Here is a 22,885-nt window from a genome sequence, read left to right as displayed (position 1 = left end):
GTTTTCTTTGCAAGTAAAGTATGAATTGACTAATAGTGTCTGGCAGCTTGTTCTGTGTGTGTTAATGTGATTAATGTGTCACATTTCTTGGAGAGGTGGATCGTGGTTCAGTTACCGCATCATTATCACTGCTGATGCAATGAATGTTTGTTTTTGGGCAACGTTTAAGAACACCAGCAGTAGTTCTGTCTGCTAGGCCTTTAAACTTCAAAACACCGCGTCGAAGTTAGTTTTACGTTGGATATTCATCTCCGTAGGAACAGCGGTAGTCCGCCTCACTGTGCCCGGGCTTTTCGCTTTTGGTGCTGCTTGTTCGTACCAGGGACCGTCAATAAATTTCCATTCATTTCTATTCCATTGAAGACAGTTTGTTAAAAAGAAAATCTAAATGACACCAGAAATTGATCCATAACCATGTCAAATAATTAATCATACCCTAAAAACATTTAGGACGTCCATTTTCAGCAGTTTTATATTTTATTATATTTTATGTGACTTTTTAACATTAAAAAATGCGACTGTGTTATAGCTTGCAGGCCGTCGCCCAGGCACTTTATATTAGTACAATGCACACCTATTTGTTTTTCAAGTATTGTTTAATAGGATTTTATATGAATGTTTGATATTACAAAATCAAGGATAATGTTCAATAGCTTCAAACTCATGTGACCTAGGTGCTTGAAACAACTGTATAAGTAAGTAAGTAATACAAGCCTACTATGATGCACACCTTTTGCGAAACTTTTCAATACTCTTGGTGAACTATAACTGTGCCATTAGCAGAGTGATAACTATATTATCATATTTGAGTGGTTATCTAGCTGTAGTAAGGCTGATCATCAGGCACTCCGCAAAGTGTTGAAAACAGCAGGTATAATCACTCGGACGACACTTCCAGACATGAGAACCATCCACAACACATCACACAGTACCTGAGACAAATGATAACATCTGATGTGACATGCATCATCATGCTCATGACCTATTCCACTTGCTGAATGGGAATAAATACTGCTTTGTAATACTCCAGCAATAATTAGTGCAGAGAGTGATAACAAAGTAACACAATAACACTAGGTCACGTGTGTTTGAAGCTATCGAATATTATCCTTGATTTTGTTATAGCAAACATTCATATAAAATCATATTAAACAATACTTGAAAAACAAATAGGTGTGCATTGTACTACAAGGGGGCGGCACGGTGGTCTAGTGGTTAGCGCACAGACCACGGTTCAATTCCACCCTCGGCCATCTCTGTGTGGAGTTTGCATGTTCTCCCCGTGCATGCGTGGGTTTTCTCTGGGTACTCCGGTTTCCTCCCACATTCCAAAAACATGCTAGGTTAATTGGCGACTCCAAAATTGTCCATAGGTATGAATGTGAGTGTGAATGGTTGTTTGTCTATATGTGCCCTGTGATTGGCTGGCGACCATTCCAGGGTGTACCCCGCCTCTCGCCCGAAGACAGCTGGGATAGGCTCCAGCACCCCCGCGACCTTCGTGAGGATAAGTGGTAGAAAATGAATGAATGAATGAATGTACTACAAGGCTGGGATTGCTAATATAAAGTGATTTGAAGCATGGTCTGCATGGTCTGCAAGTTATATATAAGTTTTTAATGTTAAAATGTCATATAAAAGTCAATAAAATATAAAAATGTTAAAATGGGCATGCGAAATGTTTTTAGATGTTTCTAAATGTTCAATTATTTGACATGGTTTTGGATCAATTTATAGTGTGATTTAGATGTGTTTTTTTATTAGCAAACTGTATTCAATGGAATAGAAAATGGAAATTTATTGACGGTCCCTAGTACGAACAAGCAGCTCCGAGAGCGGCACTTGGGTGAGAGCTCCCCGCAGCAGGAGAGAGCAGCCCGGACACAATGAGGGGGATTCCCGCTGTTCCTACGGAGATGAATATCCAACGTCCAACGTAAATCTAACTTCCCCACGGTCTTCAACCAAATCGTAAAACCTGCTGCGGGATAAGAAGCAAGACATTTTTTTCCGTGGAATATCATGAATGAAAACCTGGATTAAGGTTCATGGCCAGCATGGGCAAAACTCCCATCAAAAGTGTCCCCAGTTGGAATCGGTGTGTTCAGCTGTCGTCCGAGTTGATGGCCTGTAGCATTTTGTTCAGCTGTGAGAGGAAGTCTTTGGCGTCTTCCTCCTTGTGGAGCTCACACTGACATGATTCAGACTCTGTCTGTATGGACAAGACAATCTCAAATCAGTGACTCCGTGTCACATTACTTCAATTTCACAACTTTGATAGGATAGATTTGTTGGCAAGCTGAAACCAGCATCGGGTATGTTTTTCCTGGTCACTTGTTTGGCAGCCGCTTGTTGCTATGCAGATTTCTGGAGTTATGCTGGAGTCTATCCCAGCTGACTTCGGGCGAGAGGCAAGGTAGACCCTGGACTGGTTGCTTTATTTTATTAATTGCATAAAATTTTGGCAGGCGGCACGGCGGTCAAGCGGTTAACCTCACAGCTAGGAGACCAGGGTTCAATTCCACCCTCGGCCATCAGTTTGCATGTTCTCCCCGTGCATGCGTGGGTTTTCTCTGGGTACTCCGGTTTCCTCCCACATTCCAAAAACATGCTAGGTTAATTGGCCACTCCAAATTGTCCATAGGTATGAATGTGAGTGTGAATGGTTGTTTGTCTATATGTGCCCTGTGATTGGCTGGCGACCAGTCCAGGTTTTCCCCCGCCTCTCGCCCGAAGACAGCTGGGATAGGCTCCAGCACCCCCGCGACCCTCGTGAGGAAAAGCGGTAGAAAATGAATGAATGAATGAATGAATAAAATTTTGGCCAAGTGGTTAGCATGTAGGCCACACAGTCAGGGGATTGGGAAGACCTGGGTTTGATTCTCCGCTTGGGCATCTCTATGTGGAGTTTGCAAGTTGTCCCAGTTTCTCCGGGTACTCCAGTTTCCTCCCACATTCCAAAAACATGCTAGGTTAATTGGCGACTCCAAATTGTCCATAGGTATGAATGTGAGTGTGAATGGTTGTTTGTTTATATGTGCCTTGTGATTGGCTGGCCACCAGTCCAGGGTGTACCCCACCTCTTGCCCAAAGACAGCTGGGATAGGCTCCAGCATACCTGCAACCATAGTGAGGATAAGGGGCATAGAAAATGTATGGATGGACATTACATTTGTTAGTGATATTAATGCATGCCCACCAGAGCAAGCCTGCCTCTCTTGTGAATTAAACTCATTAAACACACTAAAAACGGGCAAATGTCAGTCATATTTACTAATTAATCATGATTAACTAATTAAAACTGTGATTAATCTGATTAAATTTGAATCCTTTGACAGTTTTAATAATTCTATAAGTATATAATCCCTGCAGTCTACACTGTGTTGTCTCTTCCTGTCTCCTCACCTGGGGGGGGAGTTCTGCCGCAAGAAACTTGAGGCCCCACTCCAGTGGGGGTTTGGGACGGATTTCCCACTCCAAAAGGAGGACTTTGACCTCTGCAGAAAAACAATTCAGGGTGGTGATGGGGCAGCGCTGCAGGGAGAGAAAGAAGCATGACGCTGTGAAGGCACCAAGAGGAGCCTCAGCAGACATCCGTGACCCTTTTAAGGAAGGCCTTTGAAGAAATAAAACAAAATGTGCTTCAATGGTGTTATTGCTGCTAATTGATTGCTAATAGATTTTCAGTGACACAGTGCTGCACGGCTGATATTGAAGGTCCTGGGCAGGTTAGACTGACATGGCCACACACTGAAGCTGACATGTGATTGGACAAAAAAAAAAATGTAACATAGAAGCAATGCAGCCAAGAAACACGCTATGAAATGAAGATAATAAACTGTTTGCAATAAATGAATTCAATTTCATATGAGAGTTGTAAATGTACGGTCAGTGCTTCTGATAGTATTTAGGCCAGCAGGGAAGGGTTTGCTGGCCCTGATGCCACACCACTCACCTTGTAGTCTCCTAAACTGGGTGTGTAGAGCTTGCAGCCTGCACACTTCACAGAGAGAAAAACAAAGTTAGCATCTTTTCACACCAAACAACAACACATGAGTGCTGCCTAATTGTTACAGTTAGCAATGCAATTTCATTCCTCGTACCATAGTCAAAGAGTCTTTCTCCATCAGGATCTCCACCTGTTTGATGACGTCCCTGCTAAAAACTTTGGCTTGCACGTCAAGCAGACAGGAGACGCATAAAATCATCCCCATAAACACTAACCTTCCTGTCAGCATGGCGCAATCATCTTTAGTGAAGCCCGGTAGAGAGCCACAAAGTGAGGAAGCAAGACATCAGTCATCAGATGGATCTAGTTTCCACAGAGATCTAGGAGCAGCTTAAAAGTCCAGACTGTTGCCTCCTCCTGTATTGTGCAGTCTTGGAGTCATTCGCAAATTGTTGCTGGATGGACAATGAAGGCACCGCCCACATTTCCAGCATCTGCGTTCTGCGCCGCGCCTCTTTTCCCCCACAGCTTTTAGCACACTGAGAGACAAGCACCATGGGTCCAGCACATCTTCATTAGTCACTCAAGTCTTGTGTAACTTTAAAATAATCTTTGCACTTACTGTAAGTTTTTTTTTCATCATTTCATTGTAGACAGATGAGCTTTCCTGCACACCATGCGGTGTGTCCTTGAATAAAATAACTTGTTTGTAAAATATGTATTACTTAGATTTACACAGCCGCTTTGAAGGGATCCAATGACACTTAAGTTGTACAAAGTTGTACAAAGTCCATTATAAAGGTTCCCAAAGCGAAGGTCCCCCGTTTTTTTAAGCTTGTTGAGGGTGAAGCTACTATAAACACACTGCTGTCCACTGACTGGATGACAGAAAATGGTCACTTTGGTGCAACAATACAAAAAGCGCTCCAGTGACTCCCAACATGCTCGGCATTCAGCATTCATTCATTTTCTACCGCTTATCCTCACAAGGGTCGTTGGGGTGCTGGAGCCTATCCCAACTGTCTTTGGGCAAAAGACGGGGTACACCCTGGACTGGTGGCCAGCCAATTCCAGGGCACATATAGACAAACAACCATTCACACTCACATTCATACCTATGGACAATTTGGAGTCGCCAATTAACCTAGCATGTTTTTGGAATGTGGGAGGAAACCGGAGTACCCGGAGAAAACCCACGCATGCACAGGGAGAACATGCAAATTCCACATGGAGATGGCCGAGGGTGGAATCGAACTCGAGTTTCCTAGCTGTGAGGCCTGTGCGCTAACCACTCGAACACCGTGCAGCCTGCATTCAGCATTTTTGCTTAAAAAAAATAATTTTTTCAAAATCCAAAAATATGCTGTTTTTTTTACACAGAGAATACATATAATGAACCCTAAATCAGTAATGTTTATAAATATGGAATAATATAGGTAAAATGTACATCATACACGTAACAGGCCACAATATTAATACACAGTCCTGTCTCTATTGTTGTTAGTCACAAAATACTGAAAGACAAGTCATATCTATGTAGTATTGTGGTCACTAGGTGTCAGTAATGTTACATTGATGAGACATTACCTTAATTTGCATCACATAGTCAGCCATGGATGCAGAGTCCAACATACAAGAATGAAAAAAAGTTGTCCCCTCTTTACATGTGGAAGTGGTACGTTTTTGGCTTCGTACTTTATCCTTCTTCCTCACTCAGTTGGAAACCCATTCTAAAAGGGATTTAAAGGGACAGCGATGCTAAACATATTACTCTTTTGAACACATTGTTTTGAGAAATCAAACTCTTCACTTCAGTCACTGTTGATGCTCTACACTGCAGTTTTGAACTGAACTCGCAGGCCAGCCTGATGTCCTTCCAAGGCTGGATTTGGTCCATGGGCCGTCAGTTGCATAGCCCTGGTCTAACCTCAGTGTGGGTAGACCACACTGTCTGATCAGGATCTATTCACTGAAACTGTGTTGAACAGAGCTTAAGTAAACCCTTAAAGGGGACCTATATTGTTTTTCCACTTTTCTGACTTAGAAATGAATGTTGCCAAAGTCACAGATAATGAGGTTTGCACCTTTGGAAGTGAGTGTTGAAAGAAGTTTGTAATGGCTCAAAAGGCTTCAGAGGGGTGTTGCAAACCTGTTCCTTTTTGATGTCACAATGGAGCAGGGTTCCTAATGGGCATGGCTGTAGGCCAGCTACACTCTCCGCCTCCCCCCAAGGTCTGCTTCTGTGTTTATTTTGCTAGCAATGGCTCATAAAAAGTGTTTTCTTGGGGTGAAAGGGATTTGTTTATAATTTGTTTACAATTCTTAAAGACGCCACCATCAGGCACAAGTGGTTGGAGTTCCTGATTCCCAACCAGCAAAAGAAAAGTATTTTAATTAGGGCTGTCAAAGTTAACATGTTAATGACGCATTACAGAAGTTTCCTTGGAAGGCTGCAAGTTTTTTGACTGAGCGATTAATGTGCATTTGACCCTCGGCCCACACCGTAGTTTGATTGAAGCATGTTAACTCTGCAGCCACAAGCCGGAACAAATATTGAGCAGAAATTGAGAAAGAGATTTCCCCTACTTATAATAGATAAAACTTATGTCTACCTGCAATTAAATGTGACTTAACTATGGACAAAATCTGATTAATCACGATAAAAATATTTTAATCGATTGACAGCCCTAATTTAAATTTGTCAACATTTCACACTGGACTGTTTTGTGAACATAGGCCAGTATGCAGTTGGACCAGCCAACAAACTTACTGAAGCCCTAGTCTTTCTAACATTACCAGGTCGTGTGGAAGAGTCAGAAGGGCAGGTTTTTTTAAACACTGGTGGTCCCACAAAAAAACGTGTAATTGTCAAATTACACATTACCAATGCTGTAGAAAATGCTAAAGCTACTTACCATTGAGAGTCATCTTGTTGTAACCGCTTTTCAAAAAATTTTGGACTGTCCAGTCTCTACTTCTGCATCGGATTAAGGATCCAACACATATGGCTGTAAAAGCGGACATTTTGAAAAGATAAATCGCCGGAAGTCCTTCTAAGGAATGTAACCAACCACAGAGGAGTGGGCGTGCCTCGAGGTGGACCGTGATTGGAATACATGAAAACAGAAATCCAAACAAATACAGCTGAATAGGTACAAATTCTGGAAAAACTAGAAAGCTTTCTGTGCTGGTTATGGTGTGTAGCTGCTCTGTAGGAGTCCACAACTCAATACAAAGGCCCGGAAAATTAGCACAATGGGTCCCCTTTAAGTAGTCTTGGAGTAGGATCAACCAGTCGATGTATTTGGGTTTTGCACGGCACACTTTTATTTGATGTACAGATTGTTCACATAAAAACCTCCCTTTTTTAAACAGCCAATCAAAAAGCTCATATTTCACATCCACACAGTGTATAAAGTACTGCCACAGTACACTTTTTGCCCATTTGATTTGATCTACCTGGCCCAGGCAGGTAGATCTCTATCGTAGTTGCTACTTGCCTGTGCATGCACTACTCCCAATGACATCTCCACTATTTTGATTGATATCATTTCTTTCTCTCTCTTTCTTTCTTTCGACTACTGCCTCACTTTACACTTGAAATACTATTTGTTTTTTAGCACCAAGTACTTTGGAATTTTGCCCATCATCCACAATCTTGATGTGAAAACGCAGTTAATAACACACGTAACGGGACACACCTATTCCGCCTACAAAACACCTCCAAAAACCTGTAATGTGTTTATATGGTTTCACGTAGTAACAGGCACATTCATGATAACATGTAATACTTACAGTATTTTTATTATTTTTAGCACTACTGTAACTTCCTTCTTTGGCGCATTGATTTCACATAGGAACATAGAAAGGAATTTTTCCAAACTCAAAAACAAAAACACAGCAGCGTTACCTCTCGTAGTGGCCTGAGGCATTGTGAGTGAGTGTCCGGTCCTGGTGTGGTGTCACTACGCCTTAAAATTAGTTCTTCGCAGTCAACGCCTACAATAACAATGTCCTGTAGCTTGGTTAATATAAATTGTTGTTGACGGTTTGGGGAGTTCTTTTTCAAAAAGTTCCATAGGCAGAATAGTTGCGCCCCTTTACATGCATTCTTAGCTATGATTTTGTAATTGTTGTTATATCCGTACAACGCACAGAAAAGAAAATGTATGTTCTTACATGAGGATTGTGGCTGAAAAGTACAGTTTTCCTTTTTGCACAGTATCAGTCAATGAGAATAAATCAGTTGCAATAATACGGCTGAGGGGACATGAAGTTCAAAAGCTTGCAAAGATATTGTATTTCAATAATTTTTCATGTAGCCATCCTGCTGGTGTATAGATACATCACAGAATGCACCGGGGACACATAGTCAGTGATGTTTCCTGAGATCATTGGGTGTTTCGACCCATCAGATACCAACCCAGCCAGACAGAGCTGATCAGACCCCAACTGATGCCCCAGCAGCACATCTTGCATCTTTCAATCCACATCCACCTGGAAGCTATCGCTGCAGCTTCCGTGGTAGATTTGATTGCTTGTCTTGTAGCCAAGCAGGGTGTAGGTCTTACAAAGAGAGAAGGTCGCAAAGCCTCGACATTCCTCAGTGAGCTCATGGTGCTTAAACCGCTTGGCTTCCTCCATGTGGTTGTTGTCAGTTCCAGGAAGACGACCCCGCACCACGTCTGGTGTCAAGGGGGTTGGTTTTTTACGTGCTCACAGAACTTGAACTGGTGTTACAAACAAATGGATTAGTCTGAACGTTCCAGACGCGTTATTTCCAACAGAAACGTCACGGCTGACACATGCACCAAACACTGTGCAAATTATCAACTTGACTCAAAAGTTATTAAGTGCCTTTCATAAATAAACAATAAAATAACAGGAATACAATTTGGTTAACTCATTCATAACCCAGAAGCCAAAAATATGCTTTGATTAAATAAAACAAATAATTAAAGCAATATATAAAGTCGCATTTGTTTGACGTTCCGACGTATCCGACTGTAAGGATTTACAGATCTATTTGAAATGTCTTTCACTCAGACCAGGAGTAGCCCCGCACCTATAATGTCCACATCTACTCTAAAAACATTCAAAGTTGTGTGCTTTTCAACACAAACAGAATCTGTCAAAAGGATGTCCACATATTTTCCACACCCAAGAGGATCTTTCCCTCTTGAGTCATTGTGTACAAGAATAGACACCGATTTTGGATCTTGGCAAGTCCTCAAACATTCCAATGTTTTAATGTTGCACTTGGACATTGGGAAAGATCGCTTTGGACCAAGTGGACTCATTTTGGTCTTCTAATTTCGATGCCTTCATCAAGCAATGATGGCTAGAAAGTCTTGTCATCGCTGGCTACAGTTCTGAGGAAGAGGAGATGACGCGTGTGACAGTCCATTAATGCTGACTCTTCTCGCTGTCTGCGGTTCTCCAGATCCAGATCCACCTTGCAATGGTTGGCTCACACTCACATGGGCAGTGCTGAAGGATGTTATTCGACCACTTCCAGCAATCTGGAGGTTGACTGTTGTGGCGTAGCTGGTCTTCTGGTTGGACGCTTTGGTAGGAGATGACCCCAGTGATGGTACAGAAGCTTCCACGCTCCCTACAGGGACTTGAGCTTTGAGTTGGGACCGGTTGAGGGCAGCTGAAGGCGAGGAAAGGACCACACATGAGGAGGAGTAGAGGTTTTGTTCGTGCGGAGGTTCGCCAACATAGGCACAAATCAGTTGACTCCGACAGTTCCCATCTTCCAACTCCGGATCTCCCCAATCTGTCTGGCTGACAGCCGGAGAGGAGTTCAGGGGCTGGGAAAGTGAGGTTAGAGGAGAAGGAATGCAGGAACCACTTGCATAGAGGCCGTCACTTCCGTTGTATGTCTTACAAAGCACTTGTCCGTCCAGCACAGGTTCACTGGCAAAATGTCCACTAAAGTTGCCCCTAATGGGGGTAAATCTTCTGGGGGAGACTGGAGACTGCAGTTCTCTTCGAGGGCTAAGGCCAGATGGTGAACTGCCATAGGAGGACCCTGTGCTCCTTGGACTGGTTGGACCAGACTCCTGCTGGTCAAAAGAATCTTGATAATTAGCAGTAAAGCCAAAAGACCTTTGACTGCTCTCACCCCACGAGTAACGCAGTCCATCAGGTCTACTCTGAGCTGGGCTAGGGGGTCTGTCTGAGAGGTTGGAAAGAGACCTTCGTAGAGTATGGGGCTTTTTCGGGGACCCAAGAACCCAGAGGGCAGAAGGAGATGCAGCTCTTGTAAAGCTGTGCAGAGAGGCAGAAGGAGAAGGGGAAGGGGAGGTATTGGCAAAGGTTGGTTGACCTGAACAAGAAAAAGGCCGAGAAGGAGAGGTGACTCGTGGATTTCTGGGTTGGGGCACTGCCACATCACGAGTCCAAACCGACACCCCGATAGGAGGCGGGGAAAGGATTTGAGGGCTGAAATGTGAGGAAGACTGACTTGCCGAGGAGATCTTAGGTATCTCCAACGTTAGACCTAATGGATTATGGTAACTTGCCCCTCCCATCCGTGAGCCTCTGGGGTGGGGAGGCTTGTTGGCCATGGGGGAGGAGTAATGGAGCTGAGGTGGCGGAGAGCAGAGTCCGCTAAAAGAAGCAGGGCTCACACATGGGGATGGAGATTGGACTCTTGAGTTTGGCTCGGATGCAGAAAAAGGCCGGGCTACACGGTTGTGTGAGCCAAACGACAAACGGTCATTGGTTTGTTGCATGGTGGTGGTAGTTGCGCTTCCATTGGCTAATTGCATCCTCTGTGGACAGGCTGCCCAACGACCGTTGCTAGCATCATAGTTTGTGCTTGTATTGTTGAAGCGTGTTGCAGTCAAAGCAGACAAGTTGGCATTATTGCTGTTGTTGACATTCTGTGAGGAGTCCATTTGGTGATGGGGGGACAGATGAAATGGGGCACAGGTGGTTGACAAAGGTGGATGATGACTTTGCCTCATATGTGAAGGAGAAGAGGAGCGTTGAGAAAGAGAGCGTTGATGAAGAGTTGATGCTTGAGATGACGGGGAAGAACAGGTGGAGCGGAGAGATGATGGAGGATACCGTGGATGTTGATTCCAATCGGTTGTGCACCCCAAATGGGAATAGGCCGGTGTGGTGGAAGCTTCCTGGTTTGGAGGGAGCCGAGGTGATGGGGAGCACCGCCGTAGGTGAGAAGATGGTAGAGATGGTGAGGAGGAGGGATTTAATGTGTTTGAGGTTTGGGCTTGTCTGAAATTATTCTTTTTTGCCAAATTTTGACTGATGGATTGACTGATACAGGAGGCGGCTAAAGACCTTGTGAATGTGGAGGATGATGGAACAGGAGAGGAGCAAGTTGGAGAGCGTAGAGAGGAAGAAATTCTAGGTCCTGCTTCTATGGATGAAGACTTCCCACTGAATGCAGAGGAAGGTGTCATAGAGGAGACAGAAGAAGGTTGCTTGGAGAAGCTCCTTCCAGATGATGGAGGGGCAGAGAAACAGGTAGGAGTTTGCAAGATAGCATCCGTTGAAACAAAGCCTTTGTTAGACAGGAGAGTGGGAGAAGATAATGGAACAGCCCTAGGTGTGAGGTTTGTTGCAGGAGGAGAAGGAGATGTGAGTTTGAAGCTTGGTCTGAAGGCGGGGGGGGATCTTCTGACATCTGTGTCCTGGTCAGACCGGTGGTCCGGTTTCCAGGAACAGACTGAGAAGGGCACTTCCGGTTGTGTTTGGGAAGGCTTTGATTCCAGTGATGGCACTGGACTTGGTCCTTGTCTTGGATGTGCCACAAATTCTGGTACAGTGGCTTTAAATTCTGGGAAAGAATTCCCTGTTTGTGACGAATACGTCTGGGTTGTATTAATCCCTGGGAGATGTTGCTTGCTTGGGGGTCCAGAGGCAGGAAGAACTCCACTTCCTTCTTCCACCATATTTCTTCCACATTCTTTGGGGGGCTCGTCTTTTTGTGAAACCAAAGCGTGGCATTGTGATGGCGTCAGACTGTGTGTTGATGATAACATCAACACAACGTCTGCTGGGCTTGACTCTCCATCCCTGTGTCCAGTGCAGACAAAGCATTCCGGCCCTGTGTGAACACTGTGCATATCTTGGCTTGGCTGTGTTGCACTCTCACTATACTTTGGCAGGACCTGGAATTCTGGAACTTTCTCAGCTGGCAAATCTTGTTTATACTTGTGCTGACCAGTTCCATCTTTGGAAACATTCCCATGTGCAAAGTGAGCAGACAGACTGGAGTGGTCATGAACAATGCTGTTTACAGATGGAGAGACTTCCGTGTAAACATGGATTCTTTCACTCGACTCTGACCTACAGAGACCAGGAAAATATACCATTAGGACACAATAGATTAGATGAAATCTAAGACGGAATATAACTAAATGTTTTGACAAGGGGGCGGCAAGGCGGACGAGTGGTTAGCACGCAGACCTCACAGCTAGGAGACCAGGGTTCAATTCCACCCTCTACCATCTCTGTGTGGAGTTTGCATGTTCTCCCCGTGCATGTGTGGGTTTTCTCCGGGTACTCCGGTTTCCTCCCACATTCCAAAAACATGTTAGGTTAATTGGCCACTCCAAATTGTCCATAGGTATGAATGTGAGTGTGAATGGTTGTTTGTCTGTATGTGCCCTGTGATTGGGTGTCCACCAGTCCAGGGTGTACCCTGCCTCTCGCCCGAAAACAGCTGGGATAGGCTCCAGCACCCCTGCGACCCTCGTGAGGAAAAAGCGGTAGAAAATTAATGAATGAATGAATATTTGACAAGGGGTGGTCCAAACTGCCACTCAGTATCAGTATCGATTCGATACTGACCACATCTACTGGATCAAATATTGGGAAAAAATCTATATAATCCCTCCAACCCTGGACTGGTGGCCAGCCAATCACAGGCCGCACAGCACATATAGACAAACAACCATTCACACTCACATTCATACCTATGGACAATTTGGAGTCGCCAATTAACCTAGCATGTTTCACTTCACACAGAGATGGCCGAGGGTGGGATTGAACTCGGGTCTACTAGCTGTGAGGTCTGAGCGCTAACCACTCGACCGCCGTGCAGCCTCATTTATCATTTTCATTCTTTTTTTTGCATTTCGAATTGTTCAATGCCTGTCAAACTAGAGTTGTACAACCAAAAAAAACAAGTTTTGCATTAACATTTATATGACCTGTGGTGTAACTACATTAGTAGTTTTTTTTAGAACTACACATTATAAGGTTCCTGTTTCCATGTGTTAGAATGCTAACAAGGACTGAATATAAAAAATGCATTAAGTGCAGTTTATGAATTACGCAACAAGATGTGTGCTATACGTATGAGGCAAATTATCGTATAAATTGTCAATGTTAACTGAAAAACAAACTAACCGCCATGCATGCTAACTGAGGTTCCACTGTAGTTTAATTGCATCCATTAAACAAGTTGCTATGCTGACTGCTCGTATAAACTAAGCTGCACTTTGCTGTCGGTTATTCCAGCCGAGTATTTTTTGCTCGAGCAGAATATTATTGCACAGTTTCAACACATGTTTTTCAATGTCTATATTAAGCAAAGTACATGCATACTAATCTTTTACCACAACAATAAAGGGGAACAATATACAATATTGCAGTATCTTCACCGTATTAGACATGAAAAAGTGGTATCAGGACATCCCTGGTATTCATTCATTCATTCATTTTCTACCGCTTTTCCTCACGAGGGTCGCGGGGGGTGCTGGAGCCTATCCCAGCTGTCTTGGGGCGAGAGGCGGGGTACACCCTGGACTGGTCGCCAGCCAATCACAGGGCACATATAGACAAACAACCATTCACACTCACATTCATACCTCTGGACAATTTGGAGTGGCCAATTAAACTAGCAGGTTTTTGGAATGTGGGAGGAAACCGGAGTACCCGGGGAAAACCCACGCATGCACGGGGAGAACATGCAAACTCCACACAGAGATGGCTGAGGGTAGAATTGAACCCTGGTCTCCTAGCTGTGAGGTCTGCGTGTTAACCACTCGACAACCGTGCAGCCTGACATCCCTGGTATATTTAATAAATCCATCTAAAGCAGCAAATGTGTACCTGTGGGTGTTACTGGTATGCTGGTTGACATTGGATGAGGATAGTCTGAGTGAACTGGGTGACACTGCGTCTGGTGTGATGGATGTCTGAGGAGTTTTACGGTCCATGCGATCATCTTGGTCTTTGTTCAGAGTTGAAATGAAGTCCCTGGGCCTGGAGAGGCTGAATCCGCTTGTTATGCTTTGCTGGTCTTTGATTAACACAAGAGGGTCACTGGGCACCGCCGTCTCCTGGGCATCTACAGGAAAATGTTGATGAACAAATGTCAATCCAGCATCACACCTAATAAGAAAGCACTGACAAAGTGACAAAGTGATACTTTAAAAGAAGATGCGTCTCAAAGTCCTAAAGTGAAACTACTAGATGTGGTAGTCAAGACTGTGTAATGTTTGAAGAAAATATTTACCATTTCTTTTGCGCTCTACTTGTGTGGTAATCTTCTCCTCCAAGCTGTTTTTGTCCTCCAGGGTCACCATGTGGTTCTGCTTCTTGCTGTTAGCCTTGGCGTGGTTCTGTCCTTTGGCAGGGACTTCTGATGTGTGTGTATGGACTTTGGTCTTGGAGGGTCTTTGGGCGTCGTATTTGGTGTCCGATTTGGTTTTTGGCTCGGCATCAGTTGGTGTTGGGCTTCTTTTGTTCATTTGTGTTTGACGTTTATTGTGAAAATCCCAATGAGCCTGGCTTGTGGTCTGAGTTGAAACACCAGATATCCCAGTCGGATCACCGACTTTGTTCCGAACAAAAATGGCCCGCTTTTGATGCAATGGGACCTTCATTGTGCTGGCTTTGGCACTGTACATGCGGGCCAGTGTTTGGACTTTGCTGAGGATACGCTCAGAGTTCTCCATCAGAGAAGGGTCTGCCACAGGGTTAGCCTCAAATAAGCCAATTCCTGTGATGTCTGATAGCATGCCCTCAAACAAGGCACGGTTTGTTGTGACAATCCTGGACTGGCGGGAACCTCGTCCAAGTTTAATTTGACTGGGAAGTTCTTCAAGGTTTCTACTGGTCTTGGTTCTAGTCCATGTGGATGCAGATTTCTGACATGGTGGTGTTTCTGAAAGAGTTCTAGAGGATTTTTTCAGATTTCCCTTTGGTTCTTCTGGTTCTTTCAGGTTATATCCGGACTCATTCATCATTACCTGCTCTAAAGAAACACTCAGACTTATTTCATTTTTCTCTGTGCTCTGGCATCCATCTTCTTGCTGTGGTACTTCACCTTTACTGTTCTCTCCTGCTTCATTTAGTTCTTCACCTGACTGATCTTTGCAGGGGGTTCCATTTTCACCCTCAGTCTCTTTCTCAACTTCAGCGGGCCTGATGATGGTGGATTCATTTGGAGTCTCGCTGTCTTCCACCTGGATGGGGGTCGGTAACTCGTCAGTGAGACTTTTGTCTTTGTCTTCCAAATGCAGGGGGTTTATAGGTTTATCAACGTGTTCCTCGTGATCCTCAGTTTTTTCTGGAAGTTGGAGAGAGATACTGGGCTTTACCTCATGAACAGTCTCTGTTTGGACTGGTTCAGTTGTCTCGTTCTTGTCCCTGTTTTGGTGACCACTCAGATCAAAATGTGACACTGATTTTTTTACCAGACCCATGGGGATCTGCGAGAAACTGTTCCTCCTGGAAGACGTCTCACCTTGTCCCTCTCCAGCATCTTCACTTGATTCAACCTCCTCCAGTTCAGCAGCTGCCTCGTAGTAGCTCCTGATTTTTTCAATGATGCTCTTGTCACGTCCAGAAAGAGCAGAGCCTCTTTTTGCCTTCCAACTCTTGGTGGGCTGATGATAGTCTTCTTGATTTGCTGAGCAGTCGATGGCCTCCTCATGCTGGAGGTAACGACACGCCTCGCCGTCCTCCTCGGTTGAGATGGAAGGATGAAGCTGCGTTGGGGAAGAAGGTGTTGGTGTGGAGACCATGTTCTCTTGTTGGCCTTCTTCTGTCATTGTACTAAGATCTATCTCTCTTTCCACCTCTTCCTCCAGATCCACTCTCTGTTGCTCTTCTTCATGGACCGTGGTAGCACTTTCATTTTCAAGTTCATTTTCATAGCCAGCAGTCTGCTTTCCGACACTTGTGTCGTCCTCCTGCTGGGCTTGCAATGTGAGCGTTTGCTCTGGGCTGGAGGCCACTGGAGGCAACGGGCAGGTGAAGTTCCTCTCCTGAGTAGAAGGCTGGCTCTCAGAAGCCTGGTCCAGGACCTGATCCAAAACAAAAATAATGTAGCTGAGTGTTTGATTTCCTTCACTCTGTCAAGCCAAGTTGTGCTCATGTCACAGGTGCCAGCTGGTGCATCAGCGCATCGAGACATCAAGTTGACAACTTGGTATTTTAGCTCGATGACTCTCGACTCTCATTCGACTCTCAACACTAGGCTGGCCGTGACCTGGACTCAGACAGGTTACACTCACCACCGATACCAGTCCCTCCCTTGCTCTGGTCTGGTTGATGAACTCCAGAATCTCCTCTGTGATGGACAAAGTAGGAGGAGCACAGAGGGCGGCTAACTCCTCTTCGTCATCTCCCTCCTTAGCAAACTGAGCATTAAGGAAAAGAAAAGGGATGTTAGGTGACAAATGTTCAGTACATCAGGGTTGTCATGGCTTCTTGTGATTTCAAAGTTTTTGGTTACATTCTCCTCCTCTTCCTCCATGCGGTGCTGCTCGGCCCGCTCAGACTCCACCTCAATGAGGGAGGATGCCAGCGTACCGCTGCTTCCCGCTAAGCCCAAACTGTCGGCCCGGTTCAGCTCGCCCTCGCTGTCAGCCTGCTGCCAATACGTCATTGATGTTTAGTCTGGCTGGATGCCGCTGCTAAAGGTGTAGTATTTAAAAGCAAGTGCTTTGTTCTTACCTTCAAGGCTGGAAGATCAAGAGTTGGTGGAGAGAAGAGAAGAACGTTAGGTGACACCATGGTCATGTGACCTAATATAAAGCCGGTCGGCCAATCTGGAGAACCTAAAACTTTGAAAGGGATCTCAACTAATAAAATACAAACTTCGTTTAAGGCAGGGTTGCCCAAACTTGGCCGACTCGGCAAACTCCACAAAGAATGCAGTGTTTTATATTTTTCTTCTAAAATTTTGACTTTTTTTCTCGAAAGATTACTTTTATCCATTACTACTATTCATTCATTCATTCATTTTCTACCGCTTTTCCTCACAAGGGTCGCGGGGGTGCTGGAGCCTATCACAGCTGTCTTAGGGCGAGAGGCGGGGTACACCCTGGACTGGTCGTCAGCCAATCACAGGGCACATATAGACACACTCACATTCATACCTATGGACAATTTGGAGTCGCCAATTAACCTAGCATGTTTTTGGAATGTGGGAGGAAACCGGAGTACCCGGAGAAAACCCACGCATGCACGGGGAGAACATGCAAACTCCACACAGAGATGGCCGAGGGTGGAATTGAACCCTGGTCTCCTAGCTGTGACCATTACTACTATATAATATACAAATACCATATCATGCTATATATTATGACTATATTATTACAAAACATGAGTTGTGGATACCAGCATTTATTAATGTTCTGGTAAAACAAGCATATTGGCTTTGTTTGGCTTGAAATATTCTATGAAAAAGCAATAAAAAAAGTGGTAGCCATTTTCATTTTGTAAAAGTAGCTCTCACAAAAAAAAACCTTGGTGACCCCTAACATAGCCTGTAGTACATTTAAACATTTACACTGCATGTATGTGATCCGTATTGATTATTACTGTAATAATTATTACATATTATTATTGTTATTATAATTTTCTTTTCATGATATTTTGGCATTATTCTAGTAAAAGCACTGCTTTCGTTCATTTCCACACTGAGATGTTACCTGAGGCACACCCTAATAATTAAAGGTACCTAATAATCATTAGTGCCTCAGACCGAGATGGGTCGTATGAGTCATACATACATATACTATATATATATATATATATATATATATATATATATATATATGTGTGTGTCTGTGTGTGTGTGTTTTGACACATGGTAGGCACTTGCTCACCATGTGGATGAAACGCTGCTTCGATGTCTTTTGCTGGAGCTGCAAAACAAACAGAGAAAGCGGTTTTCCTTTTGAAGTCTACTCTTCTTCTATGTTTTCTAAAGTCTACCTGACTGCCTCCTGCTGCGTCTGTAAGGCAGATTTCCCTCCAGCAACAGCGGCAGGCCCTTCCTGCTTTTTTCAGGTGTGTACATTGGCAGTTCTGGTGGTTCTGGAAGGTCGGGAGGACAAACAATCATACAATTCAGATTTTCTGATTGGGATCAAAGTGTAAAAACTCAGGAGCTCCTTCACACGAGGAAGTCTGACCTGACTGCCTTCTGCCGCGGTGATAGGTGTGGATGTCGTCCAAATGTGGAGAAGCTGAAGATTTCGTCAAATGGTCCTGGCCCAGGTGTGGGGCTGAAAGGAAGCAAGGAAGTAGCATTAAAAAGTGACTTTGCTGTTTACTAATTATACAATACAATTATACTAATTATACAATAAAACTGCATGGTTCATGTGGGTGAGAACTAGGAAGGTCTTTTAAAAAAAGATTAACAAATAACAAATAATGATGGCTTCTCTGTCCTTCTTCCCCACTCCATTTGAGAAAATGTAGTAAGAATAGCAAAAGGTGGCGACACAGGCTGCCATCCAGTGGCCGAGAATGTAATTGCTCTGTCCGTCACTGTACAGATGAATCCCTTGCCACTTTGTGCTTTGAATTTTCCCAAAATATATTTTAAAAATGATGCTTATTTAAACACATTTCTGGCCTTTTCAAGCATAAAGATGTCTACAATACAAACATAAGGTATTCAGAAGACAGATTCATGTGATATGTAGTATTCTCCACAGGTCACTAGGTGTTAGTAATGTTAGAGTGCTGTTCGATGAGACACACAAGCACCGGACTTGATCGCCAGAACAACGACGTTTTTATTGCAGGTTTGAATTATCTGATAACAGAGAAAATAACAAAAACATAGGCCACGCATAGCTGAAACTCAACTCTGAACCCTGAACCCCTTAGGAATCCCTTCCTAGCCGCCCCTCAATCAGCTCCCCTAAGGAACACATTTACAGCAACACACACAAGCACAAGTCTGACTTATGTCTTAAATGGCTTATTTTCTCTTATTATGTCTACTAAATGATGTAACAGAAATGTAAAGGTGACTATAGGGGTGTTATGTCATGTCTTGAGGGCTCTAATAATGTTAAAAAACATATTAGTTAACAGTTTTTTATGTTCTAGGAACAATGAAACTATGAAAAAATTTAATTTATAACTAAGCAATCCTACTTGGAGGAAATTCACTTGGTCATGGTTGGGTCTGGAAACAATTGATCGAATAGACTGAGTAAACAAGGGATTACTGAATGTCACTGGCATAGTGAGATGAACAAAGATAAATTGTTTGTAGTGAGTAAATAATAATTTTTGTGGCCATTAAGCCACAGCACAGTGGTTAGCCATTACAGATTTATTAATTTTCTGCTAAGTAGTGTCTTTATTTTAACATCAAGTAGCGTTAGCATGGCTGAAAAGGAAAAAAAAGTTTTTATGAATGTTCACTCACACTGACAGAAGTTGTCTCCGAGGACCTGTCTGGCCTAAGGAAAATGAAAGTTAATGAACTTGAATCAAGCAGAAACAACACAACATGACTTCATAATGATGCCTTTTTAAAACAATGCAGCCTACTCCTATGGAGACACGCGGTGAGGTGTCATCCACACCAGCAGGAGGCACCAAAGGCCAACAGAAAACCACCGCTGCTACTATGCCATGTTTCTTTTTACCTTGAGAGGGAGAGAAGCCGGATGGTTTTCAACAATGAGTTTCTTGAGGTAGTGCACCCACAGCCTCTTCTCCTCCATGTTCTTAGTCTGCAGTTGCCAAGCAGCCATGAACACAAAGAACACAACTGTTAAATGCCGTCACACTACGCGGCCTTTCCTCGACCAACGCTACAAGAAACCTCCTGGAAGTCACCTGGACCACGTGCTGTTGCTTGGGGATCATCTGGTCGGACACTCGGAAACACAGAGGCTCCTTCAGCGTGTCAACGAGGAGGAGATTGCAACACTGCAGTAGAGGAAGACAACAAAGCTGGGAACGGTTCTCCGTATCAGTCAAGTAGAATTTCCCCGGACTTACAAAAATGTGGGTGCTGTACACAAACTGCTCCACGCGCTTTTTGGCGATCAGCAGCATCTTGTCAAACAAGAAGAATGCTCGCTCCTTCTTCACTCTGTGCACCTTAAAGGAGCCTTCCAGAACCAGCTCACCAAAGCCACTCAGGTCTGGACCGCTCCAGTTCACCAGGAGGGACTCGATTTCCTGTATGGACGACAGAGGTCAATGGTCACAATGGCTGGCTGCAATACTTCTGTCTGTACAATAGTATACATTATATTATAATACACATTACATTATACACATGTATAGTACTGAATGTATCCCCGCCTATTTGTGGATTTCTTTTCTCTGTTTTAATTTGTAAATAGTTTGAATGTTATAAAATAACCACAATGTGGTTTGAATGATTCACTCAAGTTGATTCACTCAACATTTTCCCGCAGGACGATGCTTGGACTAGTCGTGATGTTGTCCAATAATACTGTATGTCTGTAATTGTTTCTTAATAAGTAAAATGGCATTTTAAATGTGTTTAATATCTGTGATTGGCATATGGGCAAATATTTTGGCATTTTTCGAAGCAACTTTTTCCCCACCAAAAATAGCAACAATCTTTTTTATAATAATAAAAAATAAGAATAATTACAGTTTTTCATGCAGAAAACAATGCAAAATTACATTCATTCACATCCAGCTGTACAATACCTCAACTGTCTGTAAACGATAATCCACAACATTACGTACTAGCTGCATTTACTTGTGTAAAGTATATTTACTTGTATTTATTTATATTTATTTCTACATAATATGAATATATTCTAGGCTGCACGGCGGTCGAGTGGTTAGCGCGCAGACCTTACAGAGAGACCGGAGTTAATCCCCCCATCAGCCAACTCTGTTTGGAGTTTGCATGTTCTCCCCGTTCATGCGTGAGTTTTCTCCGGGTACTCCGGTTTCCTCCCACATTCCAAAAACATGCTAGGTTAATTGGCCACTCCAAATTGTCCATAGGTATGAATGTGAGTGTGAATGGTTGTTTGTCTATATGTGCCCTGTGATTGGCTGGCCACCAGGCCTGGGTGTACCCGGCCTCTTGCCCGAAGACAGCTGGGATAGGCTCCAGCACCCGTGCGACTCTGAATGAATGAATATATTCTATATTATATTTCTACACAGTATAAAAATCTTATTTGTCTTATGTTCTTTTTATTTGATTATATTTTAGTCACATTGCACTGTAATGTGTGTTTCCCCTTTTCTTCTGCAACGTTAACCAAGCAATTTCCCTTGTGGATCAATATAGTCTGTCTAATTAAGTCTAAGTCTAATATTTTTACCAGCTTCTTCTTCTGTTCATTACTGTTCACTTTCACAGCTTGCTCCTCAGCCACCATTATTAAGTTAGTCTCTCCCCATTCCACTATTGAGGGTGGTAGGTGTCCAGGCATTGGCATTGCATTCTGCTGTGTGAACGCACTGGTGCACACAAAAGACTAAAGTTTAAGTACGGAAGTGCGGCAATTAAGACACAGCCCATTTGGTGTCAAGTGTTCACCTCTACTCAAGAGGTGAAAGGTCGACACCTGCAGCTACAGCTGAAAATGTGAACTTCACTTTCTAGTAATCAGCTGCATGATGACCTCTGACCTCACACAAGCAGCGATCACAAGGTGAAGACATTTCTATTTGGCATACATTTGTACTAACACGTTCACACTGAGAATTTGGTCCAGCAATACAAAAATTAGGAAAAAAACACGCAGTGTGCACGATACATATGGAAGTGTTCCAATTGAGGCACGGCAAAAGGCGCCTGATGAAGCGGCTAACAGCAACACTGCATGGCGGTCACGCTAACAACACAACAAGTGTGCTGATAATGACGTGACCACTGCAAGGACGGAAAAGGTGGAATGCAGCAGTCGACACCCGGGGGTCACCTAAGCTGACCTCCAGTGCATGTCTGTGTTTTCCACTTATGCGTTCACTTTAGCATGTGGCGCTACCTGCAGGCGAATGGCGTGCTCCTGTTTCCTCTTCATGTCGTTGATGTACCAAGCCACCGCCGTCATGGTGATGATGGCGTCCTCCACCACCTCGTAGCCTGGATCGCTTTTGTCCAAGTGTTTGGAAAGTTCCTGAGATGAGAGGGAACATGCATGTCCATAAATGTCCTTCAAGCTCAGCTGTCCGTTTTGCACCAAAGTACTGGGTCACATCCAGGAGGAGTCTTGGCAGCGAGAAGAGCTTCCACTCGGCCGGGAAGACTTTCTACAAGAATTTAGAGTGCGTCTGTGAGACATTTTCTTTTTTATTTTTGATGTTCTTTCACACAAGACTCATTTTAGAATGCTCTGGAAAGGCTTTGAAAGATGCGGGAAGACAGATGAAAACAATCAAACACAGCTGAGGATTATGGGAAAGTCCAACACAGTTTGACACATGCCTGAGTCGTGTTTAATAACAACAACACAATGTCACACAACAAAGTCTTTCCTTTAATTAGTCCTTCCTTGAATGAGAACCAGACAAATGTGTGTGTGTGTGTGTGTGTGTGTGTGCAGTTGAGTCAGCCCACAGGTCAGCTTGACAAATACGCAACATATGTTGTTTCTGGTTGACATTGCAGTTTTATTCCCTAACACGGGATACTGTTGCGGCCGTAACCCACACCCAGCTAAAACTCAATTCTGAGCCTCGGAC

General features: G+C 43.8%; 3 protein-coding genes across 6 annotated transcripts in view; all 3 read right to left on the bottom strand.

Annotated features, from left to right (window-relative positions):
• Positions 1 to 657: 657 nt before the first annotated feature.
• il15l (interleukin 15, like) lies at positions 658 to 4,590 on the bottom strand. 3 transcript variants are annotated; one of them, XM_058079660.2, is made up of 5 exons: positions 4,225 to 4,590; positions 4,104 to 4,158; positions 3,956 to 4,000; positions 3,406 to 3,534; positions 658 to 2,212 (listed from the first exon to the last, which is right to left on the bottom strand). In XM_058079660.2, the coding sequence occupies exons 1-5, from the start codon at positions 4,236 to 4,238 to the stop codon at positions 2,105 to 2,107; spliced, it is 351 nt and encodes a 116-aa protein (XP_057935643.2). In that variant the 5' UTR covers positions 4,239 to 4,590; the 3' UTR covers positions 658 to 2,104. The 3 variants fall into 3 exon arrangements, with proteins under 3 accessions (XP_057935643.2, XP_057935642.2, XP_057935644.2); XM_058079659.2 differs by having other exon boundaries at positions 4,104 to 4,590; XM_058079661.2 differs by having other exon boundaries at positions 3,406 to 3,497; positions 4,104 to 4,590.
• A 2,931-nt stretch (positions 4,591 to 7,521) lies between these two features.
• LOC131134365 (uncharacterized) lies at positions 7,522 to 17,189 on the bottom strand. 2 transcript variants are annotated; one of them, XM_078792803.1, is made up of 6 exons: positions 16,898 to 17,189; positions 16,677 to 16,814; positions 16,456 to 16,581; positions 14,451 to 16,245; positions 14,045 to 14,282; positions 7,522 to 12,274 (listed from the first exon to the last, which is right to left on the bottom strand). In XM_078792803.1, the coding sequence occupies exons 1-6, from the start codon at positions 17,159 to 17,161 to the stop codon at positions 9,304 to 9,306; spliced, it is 5,532 nt and encodes a 1,843-aa protein (XP_078648929.1). In that variant the 5' UTR covers positions 17,162 to 17,189; the 3' UTR covers positions 7,522 to 9,303. The 2 variants fall into 2 exon arrangements, with proteins under 2 accessions (XP_078648929.1, XP_057935562.2); XM_058079579.2 differs by having other exon boundaries at positions 16,677 to 17,189.
• A 665-nt stretch (positions 17,190 to 17,854) lies between these two features.
• The window catches only part of plekhg2 (pleckstrin homology domain containing, family G (with RhoGef domain) member 2), a 47,933-nt gene continuing 42,902 nt past the window's right edge, over positions 17,855 to 22,885 (bottom strand). The window contains exons 10-18 of the mRNA XM_078792990.1: positions 22,189 to 22,320; positions 20,201 to 20,383; positions 20,036 to 20,128; positions 19,843 to 19,929; positions 19,620 to 19,653; positions 18,364 to 18,456; positions 18,164 to 18,265; positions 18,034 to 18,093; positions 17,855 to 17,877 (exon numbers count right to left, since the gene is read on the bottom strand). Coding sequence (XP_078649116.1) covers positions 17,855 to 17,877; positions 18,034 to 18,093; positions 18,164 to 18,265; positions 18,364 to 18,456; positions 19,620 to 19,653; positions 19,843 to 19,929; positions 20,036 to 20,128; positions 20,201 to 20,383; positions 22,189 to 22,320 — 807 coding nt within the window. The remainder of the gene's footprint in view (positions 17,878 to 18,033; positions 18,094 to 18,163; positions 18,266 to 18,363; positions 18,457 to 19,619; positions 19,654 to 19,842; positions 19,930 to 20,035; positions 20,129 to 20,200; positions 20,384 to 22,188; positions 22,321 to 22,885) is intronic.

The sequence above is a fragment of the Doryrhamphus excisus genome, linkage group LG8, assembly GCF_037039965.1.
Source record: "Doryrhamphus excisus strain RoL-2023G ecotype Guam linkage group LG8, RoL_Dexc_Guam_v1.1, whole genome shotgun sequence".
Taxonomy (NCBI): domain Eukaryota; kingdom Metazoa; phylum Chordata; class Actinopteri; order Syngnathiformes; family Syngnathidae; genus Doryrhamphus; species Doryrhamphus excisus.
Note: the sequence above shows the minus strand (reverse complement) of the source record. Positions and strands in the feature narration are given on the sequence as shown.

Coding starts and splice junctions, on each gene's coding strand:
- il15l (XM_058079659.2), bottom strand. CDS start 4,238: ATGCTGACAGGAAGGTTAGTGTTTATGGGGATGATTTTATGCGTCTCC. Junction 4,001..4,103: donor AGAAAGACTCTTTGACTATG/GTACGAGGAATG, acceptor CTCTCTGTGAAG/TGTGCAGGCTGCAAGCTCTA. Junction 3,535..3,955: donor CCAGTTTAGGAGACTACAAG/GTGAGTGGTGTG, acceptor CTCTCCCTGCAG/CGCTGCCCCATCACCACCCT.
- LOC131134365 (XM_078792803.1), bottom strand. CDS start 17,161: ATGGATAAAAGTAATCTTTCGAGAAAAAAAGTCAAAATTTTAGAAGAA. Junction 14,283..14,450: donor AGTAGAGCGCAAAAGAAATG/GTAAATATTTTC, acceptor ATTTTCCTGTAG/ATGCCCAGGAGACGGCGGTG. Junction 12,275..14,044: donor CATACCAGTAACACCCACAG/GTACACATTTGC, acceptor TGGTCTCTGTAG/GTCAGAGTCGAGTGAAAGAA.